This window comes from Lactuca saligna, chromosome 5, assembly GCF_052625555.1.
Source record: "Lactuca saligna cultivar CGN05327 chromosome 5, ASM5262555v1, whole genome shotgun sequence".
Lineage (NCBI taxonomy): Eukaryota > Viridiplantae > Streptophyta > Magnoliopsida > Asterales > Asteraceae > Lactuca > Lactuca saligna.
The window spans coordinates 224,903,029-224,915,741 of record NC_136421.1 but is presented as its reverse complement, the minus strand read 5'-3'; the positions used below and the strand labels follow the sequence as shown (position 1 = coordinate 224,915,741).

At 32.1% G+C, this 12,713-nt stretch overlaps 2 protein-coding genes across 2 annotated transcripts; both read right to left on the bottom strand.

The window, feature by feature from the left end:
- Positions 1-774: 774 nt before the first annotated feature.
- Positions 775-3,276, bottom strand: LOC145046843 (Pentatricopeptide repeat (PPR-like) superfamily protein). The gene has a single exon (XM_078995105.1). The coding sequence runs from the start codon at positions 3,188-3,190 to the stop codon at positions 1,049-1,051; it is 2,142 nt and encodes a 713-aa protein (XP_078851231.1). The 5' UTR covers positions 3,191-3,276; the 3' UTR covers positions 775-1,048.
- Positions 3,277-5,003: 1,727 nt separating this feature from the next.
- On the bottom strand, positions 5,004-6,382 carry MED9 (mediator of RNA polymerase II transcription subunit-like protein). The gene is made up of 5 exons (XM_078957129.1): positions 5,999-6,382; positions 5,847-5,909; positions 5,541-5,621; positions 5,288-5,346; positions 5,004-5,204 (listed from the first exon to the last, which is right to left on the bottom strand). The coding sequence occupies exons 1-5, from the start codon at positions 6,275-6,277 to the stop codon at positions 5,147-5,149; spliced, it is 540 nt and encodes a 179-aa protein (XP_078813255.1). The 5' UTR covers positions 6,278-6,382; the 3' UTR covers positions 5,004-5,146.
- Between the last annotated feature and the right edge of the window lie 6,331 nt (positions 6,383-12,713).

Here is a 12,713-nt window from a genome sequence, read left to right as displayed (position 1 = left end):
TAGGTTGAGGGTAATGCAATACTTCCATATACAAGCTTGCTTCTAGCTTCCAAGCTTCCCTACTACCTTCTCCTTCCTTTGGAACACACAAGAACACTCTCGAAAGTCTCAAAATGCAATAATGGGGGCTAGGGTTTGCAAGAAAACGTCTCAAGTGATGGAGGATGGAATGGACTTGGGAGTTGGGGCTTAAGGATCAATATATAAGGTCCTAAATCCCATGATTTAGGGGTTTCGTCCAGACCGAGTATGCTCAACGTACACTAGTGTATGCCCAACGTACTCCAAAACGACATTGTCTCCATAAGTAATCCTTACGCCCAGCGAACCACCCAGGTACGCCCCGCGTAAGGACTGAGCTTGCAAAAATAATAAAGTGAAGGGTAGGAAGGGAAACTAACAAGGACTCGGGTGTAACAAAAAAAACATACCTAGAGAGCATAACCGAAGAGACAAATCGAAGAAAAACTCCTACGGACTAAGGATAATCATCGACCGGAAGAGGGCACCAAAACACCATGTAAACAGTAGCTCAACATTCCACCACCTTTTACAGAGCACCAAAACACCACATAAACAACAACTCAACATTCCAACATCCCTTTCCGATTACCCTAGCATACCCACCAATAAAGAAACATACCTTGTCTGGCAATCCACAAAATGAGGGAAATAATCAGGCAAAAAATAATTAAACATATAAACAGTAAAAAAACACTACTCCGATAACGGGTAAAAAGAAGAGAAAAAAAATTACCATAACTACTGCTCATAAGACAATGGTATGCTTTCATTATATGTATATAAACAAGAACTATTAAATACTTGGTTCCATTAAGAAATTGAAAATAGTTAAATACTTGGCCCGAATTATCAAATAATGAAACATTGAATTATGAAGCGTAAGCCCTAGGGATGAGCAAAGAAACTGACCCGACTGAGCCCGCCCGAACCGAAAACTACCCGGGAACCGAACTTGGTGGACAAAACAAATTAAACACCACCAACCCATTTATATACAAAATCAATTTTCCAAGTCATCAAAAAATCATTCAAAGCCCAAATGCCAAATATACCCTTCCTTCATCTTCATTTCAAAACTCAAAATCTTGATCACCATCTCAACTTCCTTCATCTCACTTTCCACAAACTCCCCAGCTGTAAAAATACACACTTTTTTGTTTAATTCAATCCAGCTTTGACCTGGAGTTTTGGTCAAACCCTGTGCCCTAGCTGACACTCTCACTTTTGCAGACTCCTCCCATCTACCACTTCCAGCATACATATTCGAAACCAACATATAATTCCCACTTCTAAAACTACCCTTGAGTATCTTTTCAACACACCCATCATCCCAATCTATCTTCTTTTGCTTTTGCATTTGCATTTGCATTTGTATTCTACTTGAGTTCAAAAGAGCACCCCAAACACATACATTAGGTTCAATCTTCATCTTCTTCACAACTTCACTTGCTTCTTGAAAAAGTCCACCACGTCCAAGAAGGTCAACCATACATGTGTAATGCTCAATCTCTGGTTCAATCCCAAATTCATTTTTCATTTTTTTAAATATCTCATGCCCCTCACTAACAAGCCCTGCATGGCTACATGCAGAAAGTAACGAAACGAAAGTGACCCCATCAGGGGTATATCCGTCATTGACCATTTGTTTGAATGTTTTTAAAGCACTCTCACCAAATCCATGCATCCCATATCCTTTAATCATGGTGTTCCATGAGCATAAATCCTTGTTTACTATGTGCTTGAATACTATATGCCCTTCTTTCAGGCTACCACATTTGGAATAAACATTTATCAACCCGTTTCCAACTAATAAATTATCATCAATTAACCCTCTAATAGCATGACAATGTATTTCCTTACCATAAACAATTGTAGATAAATCTGCACAAATTGATAACATGGTGGATATTGTTACCACATTAGGCCTCACTTTTTCAACTTGCATTTGCCTGAAGAGTTTTAAAGATTCTTCATGTCTACCCTTAGAAGCAAATCCACTTATAATATCACTCCAGGTTATTACATTAGGTGTGATATTTCCTTCTGATTTTTTCAACTCTAAGAACGTAGAGAAAGCCTCATCACATAGACCAAGTTGAGTATATGATGAAATCAAACCATTCCAACTTTCTAAACTCTTTGTTTCAATCTCTGAAAAAAGACATTCAGCAGCTTGTAAAAAACTGTGTCTTCCATACATGCATAGAAGAGAGTTTTTAGCAAATGAATAGTTTTCAAGACCAGCCCTTATGACATACCCATGAAGCTCCCTACCCTTATTAGGATCATTACATACAGATACAACCACAGCAAGTGATTCAGCAGTTGCTTTGATGCCTTTACTTCTCATTACATTGTATAATCTCAATGTTTCCTGATGGTGACCACATCTAGAATGACTAGACAACAAAGAAGTCCATGTCACAAGGTCAGGCTCCCATCCATCAAGTTCCATCCTTTGAAAGATATTCAGAGCGCCATTGGAGTTATTATTGAAAGCAAAGCCGGAGACCATAGTGTTCCAAGAGATGTGGTTTCTAACAAGCATTTCATCGAACAGTTGGTTTGCAAGGGCCATTTGCCCAAGTCTGCCATACGCTGCCAACAATTCATTTGCAACGTGAAGGTTATCGTGAAATCCTGTTCGTAAAGCATGGCAATGAACTAAAGCGCATGAATATCGGTTGCCCATCTTAGCGCAAGCTCTCACTACCAAAGGAAAACTAAACTCATCAGCTAAAACGCCAAGATGCCTCATGCGGGTATAAACCTCAAGGGTTTCTCGACAATGACCATTCATGACATTAGCTCTTAACATCGAATTCCAAATAATCGTATTTCTTAAAAGGCATTCAGTTGGGACAGCTTCAAAAACTCTTTGAGCATCACAGAGACGTTGGAATCTTCCATAGACAGATACGAGCGTAGATGACAAGAACGCAGTTGACAAGCCACCCAATAGCACGATTTGAGCATGTACTTGTTTGAATTGTCTGGAGTTGGTGCATCCTCGTAGAAGATGATCGAAGTGATCAAAAGCTTCATTGAGTGTATATGGTTTAAACAGGGTGTGGCAGCTGTAGCCATTGGAAATCCAACGCCTTGAAACTAATGCACAGGAGATATGAAGGAAACGCCTCGAATTTGAAGGAGAAACAATGATCATCAAGCTTGTCGATTCTGAGTGAAAAGATATGCAAACTTTCTCATCAAACAGTAGAGGAAATAAAAAAATCCAAACTTGTATGTTGAATGTGTTTGACTGTGTAAGTTCAATCTATGTGCATGTTGATTTTAAATAAGTTATCCAAGTTTTGACTTTTGCGTAACATTTAGTAATAAATCTTTTCTTTTATATGTATTTAACTAATATTTGAAAATTTATTAGTCCTTTTCCTTTTTCTTTTGTATGTATTTAATCATAACCTTGCATAAAATATAAGTGTTCAAAATTTATGATCAACAAACAATTTACTTTCATTTCACATATTTTTTATTTTTTAACATTTTGATAATTCTTTTATATAAAATAAATATATGACAACTTCTTGCCCGGTTGCCCCAACTTTTTTTTCTACATAGCTAAATGTGTGCAACACTGACTATGAAAGTAAACTCCAAACGTCACTTGGCAATGACACAATATAATTTTGTATATTTGATCGCTAAAAGTTTTATTGGATATCATCTAAGGTAGTAAGTTATAATAAGGTTGAAGCTTCGTTCTCAAAATTTGCATAAATCATAGGTTTTCGAAGTGATCGAGTGGATGCGTTTCTTGGATCACAAAATTTGATATGCATACTGGATTTACTTTTTTTTATAAAGTTACGTTTAGAGACGTTTAAAATAGCTTTTAGCCAAATTTGATCTTAACCGTAAATTTATTGGTTAAGTGTATATAAAGAAAATAAACAGTCTAAATGTTTACAATTATAAAAGTTGTTACCATCACAAGTTTATTGGTTGCCAGAAAAATAAGAAAAACCTTTAATTATCGGTAATAATGATATTTTTTGAACACTTTATATAAATTTATTGGTCAAATATGTATATAAAAAATAATTAAATATATATAATTAAAAAAGTTGGTTACCCTCATAAATTTTTATAATAATAATATACTCTTTGGGTTTAGACTTTGACCACATAATCTTTGTATGTTGGCATGTTTTACCCTTCATTGAGTACTTCCACCATTAGACAAGGGGCATATGATATTCATTTGAAATTTACTACTTTGATCATTACACAAGGGCTATACATATCTTCCAATAGCTCTACAAAAGCTAAATAATAATGTCCTAGAATGTTAACTCATCGTTGTGTGAGAATTAACACTACATCAAATTATGCCCCCATAAAACGAGACAAACATCACTCTAGTTATTATTAATTTTAAATACATTCCGGGGGTTTTGAGGGCTACCAAAAGTTTGAAATAGGAACCATATCTAAGCACGTAAAATTTTAACAAAATGTTAAAACCGATTTCATTTACACTATAGATACCCCTCATCCAAATTTGTTGTGGATCAAAATGTTAAAAGTTATTGAATATAATGGTGTATGTTGATGATACACTGGGGGAGGATGTATAATAATTATCTTATGCCAGATTTGGTAGTTGTAAGGTTTTCTTTGAAATTTTTGTAGCAAGGTAGTTTGTTCGATTTGTTTTTTTGGTAAATCTCAATATTATCTTCTATTACTTGTACATTCATATCTAAAATTTGTGGTTAAAGTAAGTTTATCTACTTGTATCTTTTGTCAAAACAAGTGTTTTGGTGAAGTTGCCGAATACAAGGATGGTTGTTTTATAAGACAAAACTATAGCACTTTTTTCTTATGATAAAATAAAACTGTATTTTCAAATTATTTCTCATTAGAATATTATACTTTTGATGACATGGCATAGTTAATGATAACATAATTTGATATGAATCCAATTAAAATGATATGGCATACTAGAATTGGTATTTGAGAAACATCCAATTAAATTCATTTCTCACAGTTAGTGAAGATTTACACTCAAAACATCCAATTAAATGTACATATTACTCATTTTTCTCAAGCAAGATTTTAACAAAGACACCCTACTTTCTTGATATACTCAAGTAACTTACAAATCAGACTTTGTAAGTTCTTCAACAGAATTTTTGTACTTTGCAATTAGTTCCCTGGAATCATAAAACATAAGAATAAAAAAAAAAAAAAAAAATTAGAAAGTGCAACTATGAATAGAATATAGCAAACCCCATACCTTCTTTGATTTAGCATTTGTTCAGCTTCATCAACTTTACGTTTTTGTCCCTCCACCGTCTAAAATAATCCCAAAGAAGAATGATGATTCAGAAATCAGAATTATATCATTTTTGCTCTCAAATAATGTTTCTCTCAATCATTTAGTGGAACATATCTAGCATGCTTTCATTCTACTTCATATTATCCGATTTGCATATAACAGATTGAACAAACAACAGGTAACATCTCGAATAATATGCAAGCAACAATACCGCAGCTTTGGTGGCAATAGATCCAGATATAGTGTTCAAGAGCTGCTGACATTTCTCAAAGTGGCTGCTCAATTCAGTAACCTTCAAGAAAAACAAAATGTCATGTGATTTATGAGAATAGTACAAACAAAACAGAACAGAACCAATGAAAAACCCTAAGTTGGAAAATTGGTTACTTTTAGGGCTCTGATTGCAAGTCTTTTCAGAAAAACGATCAATTTGAAGTACAATAGAATAATGCATAAAAGTTGTGATAGCAGCATGTCGAAACGAGAAAGGGGGAAATTTAATTTTAATAACACTCACCAGTGTATCAAAATGCTGATCTCGAGTTCCATTCTCAATCGCATCTGCTAAATTCTCCACCAACTATAAGAATGAAATCAAGATGACTCGCCCAATAATCGAAATGCAAATTCTACGATTAGGGTTTAATGATATCGAGAAGAAGGGCATACGTTTTGGAGGTGGAAGTGCGAAGCCAGTGATTGTGAAGTCTGTTGCTGTTGTTGTTGTTGTTGCTGTTGCTGTTGCTGTTGTTGAGAAATCTGATACCGTTGTTGTTGCTGCTGTTGTTGTTGCAGTTGAAACTGTTGTTGTTGATGAAATTGCTGCTGCTGTTGAAATTGCTGCTGTTGCTGGAGATATAGATGATCCTGGTTGGATGGCGTGGTAGGGTTGCTATGAGTTGGCATTGTTGGGATCATATTCCAGTTTCCTCCACCGAATTGATCCATATTCAAGGCTACGTAGTCGAAATCACACACTTTCTGGGCTAGGGTTTGTGTAGACAGACGAAGAAAACAACCGAAAGAGATGAAAGTGAAAACACAAAACCGGTTTTATGATTTTCGTTAAGCAAATTTTTAGCTGTTATATTTTTAATATCTTTTTTACTACAACTTAAAACACCTTAATTCTGTTTTGAATTTGTTTCTAATAATATTGTTAACAATGTTAAATAAATATAAAATTTAAATTGTAAACATAAATTAAATAAATTTTAATATTAAAATATTATTGTTTACTATTATTTATAAAATTATATCTCTAACTTTAACATAATTATTGTTGATTTAAAGTCATAATTTTTTAAATTGTTAATTTTAATTTAAATATAATATTAAAAAATTAATTTAAATTGAAAATTCAATTGAACTTATAAAATATCCAAAGATTATTTTGAAAATAATTAAATGTAATAAATTATGTACGACAACAATATTTAAAAATAACATTATATAAAAAGTTATAGTATAAAAAGTTATAGTGTTATTTTAAAAAACCCATGGATTATGTTTTATGTAATTACAATTATATAAATTAAAATGTTAAGTGGATATTTTTTAAATTAATAAATCATAACAACTATAAATTACATTAAACAATATATTATATTTAATTTTTTTTCATGATTAATTTGTAGGTAAATACAAATAAAACGATTGATATTATATATTTATAGATGTCTATCTTATCATATAATTCAAAATAATCAATGTTTTATATAAACTTAGTATAAGAATTGTTATATTAAAGTTAGCAACAACGTAATTATTATATTTAAAAAAAAAACATATATTTGTAAATATTTCAATTGTATAGTTGTATTTTCAACAACGCGTAGATCTTCGTCTAGTTTTATTAAAAAACCATCGTTTTGTATATAGAATTTTTCTAAAAGTTCATGTTTATACATTTTTTTGGAAAAAAAAAAACTCATTTTTATTAAAAAAAACAGCAAAGCAAATTTTTGACGGATCATTTTCTCTTATGCTTTCGCAATGTGACATGTTTAGTCCTTTGAGTTAGTTGTTTGTTCTCCTTGTACAGTTCTTCTCGGTCTCTGATTCCAACTTTTCCAGCCTTCAAACCTCACCGAGAATATATACTCTGAAATCCAATACCAATAAATGAAAAGATAGCAAAATAACTTAAAAGTTAAAACTCTAAGAAAAAATATGAAACTTATCTTTCAGTCAAAATGTTTGGATTTGATTCTATTACTTGAAATTGCAATGACCCATTTTTTTTTTTTTGGCAATGTTTGGCAAATTGCCATGTAATTAAAGAAAAACATCATGAAGTGAGTGGATTAGAGGTATGTAAGTCGTTTTGGTAAAATTGTGAATCCCCGTCATGACCCTTTCCAAATTTATGCAAGATTTTGTAAACTTGTTTTTGGCTATCTAATATACCCATTATAAGTGCTCTTCGATTTTACATTGAATATCATGTTTCCTAGAAAACTTTAGAATATTTTTAGAATGTTTCAAAATACTTTGGTATGTTCTTAAATGTTTTCGAACACCTTCGAAAGTCAATATGATAAAACGTATGCGGTGTCTTGCAGATAGTTATAAAACATGGCAAAATATTTTAAAACTTTATAACTATAAGACTCTAGGACTTTCCCTTTGATGATGATGTGGAAGGTTAAGCTAGCACTTATTAATAGATTTCTCAAATCATCCAAAAAGAACACTCCAAATTCTTTTGTAAGCTCTCAATCTCTTTTATAACAATACAATTATATATATATATATATATATATATATATATATATATATATATATATATATATATATATATATATATATATTATAACTCTCTAAGAAGTGCAATTTAAAGTAAGCTAAGTGGCACATGATTCCTACTTAGTTAAAGAAGTCATCTCATTATGTAACGCCCGTAGATCCGAGCTAGTCACTTTAGAGACAGTGAGCATCAAAAATGACTTTTTGATAGAACATTATTTAGAATAAATAATATTAACCAAGCTATAGTATATGTCACAAAGGTTATGTACATATAAAGAACGGCGAAATCTGAGTTATAACGAAGAAGTTATGACCCGTCGAAGTTTTACGGCAAAACCGACACGACACCGGGAATCGTAAAAAGTGAATTTACGACAAAATACTTTCTAGCCTTAGCGATCTAGACGAAAGTCGTAGTATATGTTAAACTGAGAACGTGCACAGCCCAAAATTCGAATTTTAGATTGGTCGATTTTCAGCTAAAATAATCTAAACGAGAAATGAAGATATCATTTTTAGGAGTTAAACGATAAAAAAGACAGATGAAAACGGAGCTCGTATGCAAAAGATATGGACGAAGCTAAGTCTCTACTCTTCGAGCGCGGCGAATTCGATATAGTTTTGTAATTCCGAGATAAAATGAGAATTAGCCAACGATGTCTAAATGAAAGTTGTAGTACTCATATATACCAACACATGGATATAAATAACATCAAAAATGAAGCTCGTATGCGGAAGATATGGACGAAGCTTAGTCTCTATTTTTCTAGCGCGCGAATTCAAATATAGTTTTGTAAATTTGAGATACAATGAGAATTAGCTAACGGGGTCTAAATGAAAGTTGTAGTACTCGTAAATACGAACACGTGGATATAAATAACATAGAAAACGAAGCTCGTACGCGGAAAATACGGAAGAAGCTTAGAGACTACTCTACGATAAAATCTCTATAAATAAAGGATGAATCATTCATATTTTCTTCACACCATAACCTCTCTTTCTCTCTAGCCTCCTTAAACCCCTCCTAAGTCTAGGGAACCTCCCTAGCACGAGAAGAAAACCCTGGAGCGCACGACGTCTCCGAGAAGAAAAGCTTTCGACTCAGAAACGTTACTCCAGCGAAGCCCAGTTTTTTAATAAAAACCCGTTATAAGTGAGCTACGCCTACAGTATTTCTAATATATATATTATTTAACTATAGTAGTGTTATTAGGACCTTATAATAATAATGCTAAGACTAATAATCAGTCACGGTAAGTATTAGACTAAAATCTAGTGGTAATAATACTAGGTTTCGTCGAAAGAAATTATATTGTTAAGAAGCAAAACATTGTCCGAGTTTGGAATCATCACTTTAACAAGTGGGTGCATAGTTACTTTCATCTTACACATAAATATGAATTAGTTAATATAAATTACATGTTGTGAGTGTATGGTCCCTTTCATCTTACAGATAAATATGAAGTATTTAATATAAATTAGATGTTGTGAGTGCATGGTCCCTTTCATCTTACACATAGATTTGAAACATTTAATATAAATTACATGTTGTGAGTGCATGGTCCATTTCATCTTACACATAAATATGAAGTATTAATATAAATTACATGTTGTGAGTGCATAGTTACTTTCATCTTACACATAGATATGAAGTATTTTATATAAATTATGTGTCATGTGTGCATATTATTTGGATACTTGCTGTCTATGCTGGATGAATGATTTTATACATGTTTTAAATGATTTAAACTATATATTTATTTTATATCTACAAATATGTTGGGATAAAACATGGGTAGATGAAATAGTTGATGTGTGATGAAATAAAATGATGAGAGATATGTGATGATAATTAGGTGAGGATAGATAGGTGATGATGAATCAGTGATGTAGGATAAAGATACTATAACCTTGTCCGACAATTTGGAGATGTAGTCATTTACCAAAGTATAGATGGCGACCACAGACTATTATAGACAACCTCATGGAAACACCAGCAGGCTCATAACCTGTAGGTAATGAATTACGAGTTCAGACGATGTTGTAACTACGTATTCATGCGATGATACCCTAACCCTTGTTGGGCACGTGTTGAGGGAGTAATACCTGAATCAATATTGTCTATGCGATGTAGAAGATGATCCTTAGGGAGAGTCCTTAGGAACAAACATATAAGGAAATGTGATGTAAGGAGATGAGAGGTAAATATAATGTAGGAGACGACCATTAGGATAAATCCTTAGGGAAGGTACTTAGGAATAAAGAAGATAATGGGGATGGGTAATTGGGTTAATTGTTTGATGATTAAACATAATAATTATATTATTGTGGGTTGAAAACTCTGTGTACTCACCAGGTTTCCCAACCTGACCCACTCAGTTTACTTGTATCACAGGTGACGATGTGAAGTTACATTACACTGAGAATGTCACATATTACACAGTATCTAAAGATCAACTACATACATAATACTACAAAAATCATCAAGGCTCAGCCATAAAAACGGTAAAAGAAACCACCATGTTATTTTGATTGTAAGCACCATCAAACCACAATCATAACATTACAACCATCACACTTACACGACCAGGAACTAAAATTGCTAACTACAAAAGTGCAAGACATGCAGAGGAGGTTGAGGCGAAAGCAAAAGATACCGCGGAAATGAGATCAAAAAGAGAGAAAACTAATGACACATCAGTTGTCAATTCTTCGGACTAGCGATGAGGGTTTGGGCCCTGAATATCTAGCGGTGCTACAAGCAATAAATGATCAAATTAGGAAGAAATATTTGGGTTAATTAGGATTAGTAGTAAAATGTTATGATTTTAGGTTTAAATTAAATGTTATTTGGGTTAATTAGGACTTGGAAAAATGTTATCTTTTGAAATTATGTCTTTCTTTTATTGTGATCTTAATTTTAGTTTTTAAATATATTTTTAATATTATATTTATAAAAATGTATTTCTTTTATTAATTTAAAAAAAAAGACAAACAAAAAAAAAAGAAAAAAAAAACAAACTCGAAAAAAAATACAAAAAAAAGACATGGAGAAAAGTTGGTGTTACATCTTGTTATAACATGAAAATTATTTCCTCACTTGGTGTTATAACACCATTTGTGATATGATATGTGAGGTGACACCAATTTGATGTTACATCTAGTTGCCCACACCCGATACTTTTAGAGGTGAGATGGATGGGGTGGGAATTGAGATTAATAAAATAAAACTAGTTAAATAAGTCAAAAATTAAAAACATAAAATCCATTGTCATAGAAAAAATAAGATTTTCGTTATGTTGACAAATTTAGTATATATATAGAAAATAAATTCTAAAAAGTACCCTTATAAAATGTTCATTTTTTTATAAAAATAATCCACATATTAAAAAAAGAAAAAAAGAATTCCTACCTAGATTGAAAGTTTATGGATTATATCACCTTATTTAGTTTAATAAACTAGGAAAAAAACCCGCATTGTGGGGTTGGATGCCAAAGAATTGGAAATAATAGAAAGATTTTATTGAATTACAAATGTTAACCCTTTTATTGCCCAAATACCCATAATTAGAACTTAACTTGACCATCACCGTCCATGTCAGGTTCTCTTATCATCTCATCCAGTTCTTCATCTGTTAGCTTCTCTCCCTGGTTTGTCATCTCATGCCGAAGTTGTACACAATCACACTGTTGGATAAAAATCACCAAAATCCTACTTAAACATATAATGAACATAACTAAAAACTTACCATGTTACTATGCATTGACAATTAATCTCCATGAATGTGCTTCCATATGTCAGATATAGAAGCCCTTGAGCCTAAAACAACATGTCAACATCAACGTAAATGTTAGATAGAAGCTAAATAGTCTTTTAGTTAGAGATTACAATCAATATAAACATACACACAATTACATATAACATTAGTATCCAACTTTATCATTGTAAATTGATCCAATAATTAACATCCTACTTTATTTCCTAACCCTAAATCTTTGTGCATAAAACCTCTTTAAAAAGACCGAAGTAAATGGTTTAGGAAAAACATAGCATTACATATTGTTTTAAAATGAATCCTTTAGAGGCATAATAACAACTATAATTTTGTTTTTCTAACATTTAAACCTTGATTGCATAGTGAAATTTAACCCAAAATTCACCTATAGAAAAACATGAACCTAATAGTGTTGATATCATGTTAGTATCAGTTATCAAACAGAATACCTGTAGTAATTACACAAACACGATCCTTAAGCAACTGCAATTCTTTTATAAGCAACAAATCATGAAGTGTTGGAAGACACAAATTAGGGTAAACAATCAGTTGATTTTAGTCAATTTTCCAACAGGTATAACAGAATATAGACAATTCATGGCCACTAACACCTAATAGAAGTGTTATTGATACTGCTAGCTATTAGTATAGCATTATACTTCCGATAAATTGCAGATTTAAAAAAAGATACAACACCCATGCTTATTTTTGACCTTCGTGCTAATCCTCCAGAACTCTAAAATATTTACCAATTGACCACCACCTCATATATTTATAAAAATAGAAAGAAAGTACTCCATAATGAATCATAAATTAGGTCATTATTAACCAAAATTAAGGAAATATTTGATTAAAAT

Coding starts and splice junctions, on each gene's coding strand:
- LOC145046843 (XM_078995105.1), bottom strand. CDS start 3,190: ATGATCATTGTTTCTCCTTCAAATTCGAGGCGTTTCCTTCATATCTCC.
- MED9 (XM_078957129.1), bottom strand. CDS start 6,277: ATGGATCAATTCGGTGGAGGAAACTGGAATATGATCCCAACAATGCCA. Junction 5,910..5,998: donor CGCACTTCCACCTCCAAAAC/GTATGCCCTTCT, acceptor TCATTCTTATAG/TTGGTGGAGAATTTAGCAGA. Junction 5,622..5,846: donor ATCAGCATTTTGATACACTG/GTGAGTGTTATT, acceptor TTTTTCTTGAAG/GTTACTGAATTGAGCAGCCA.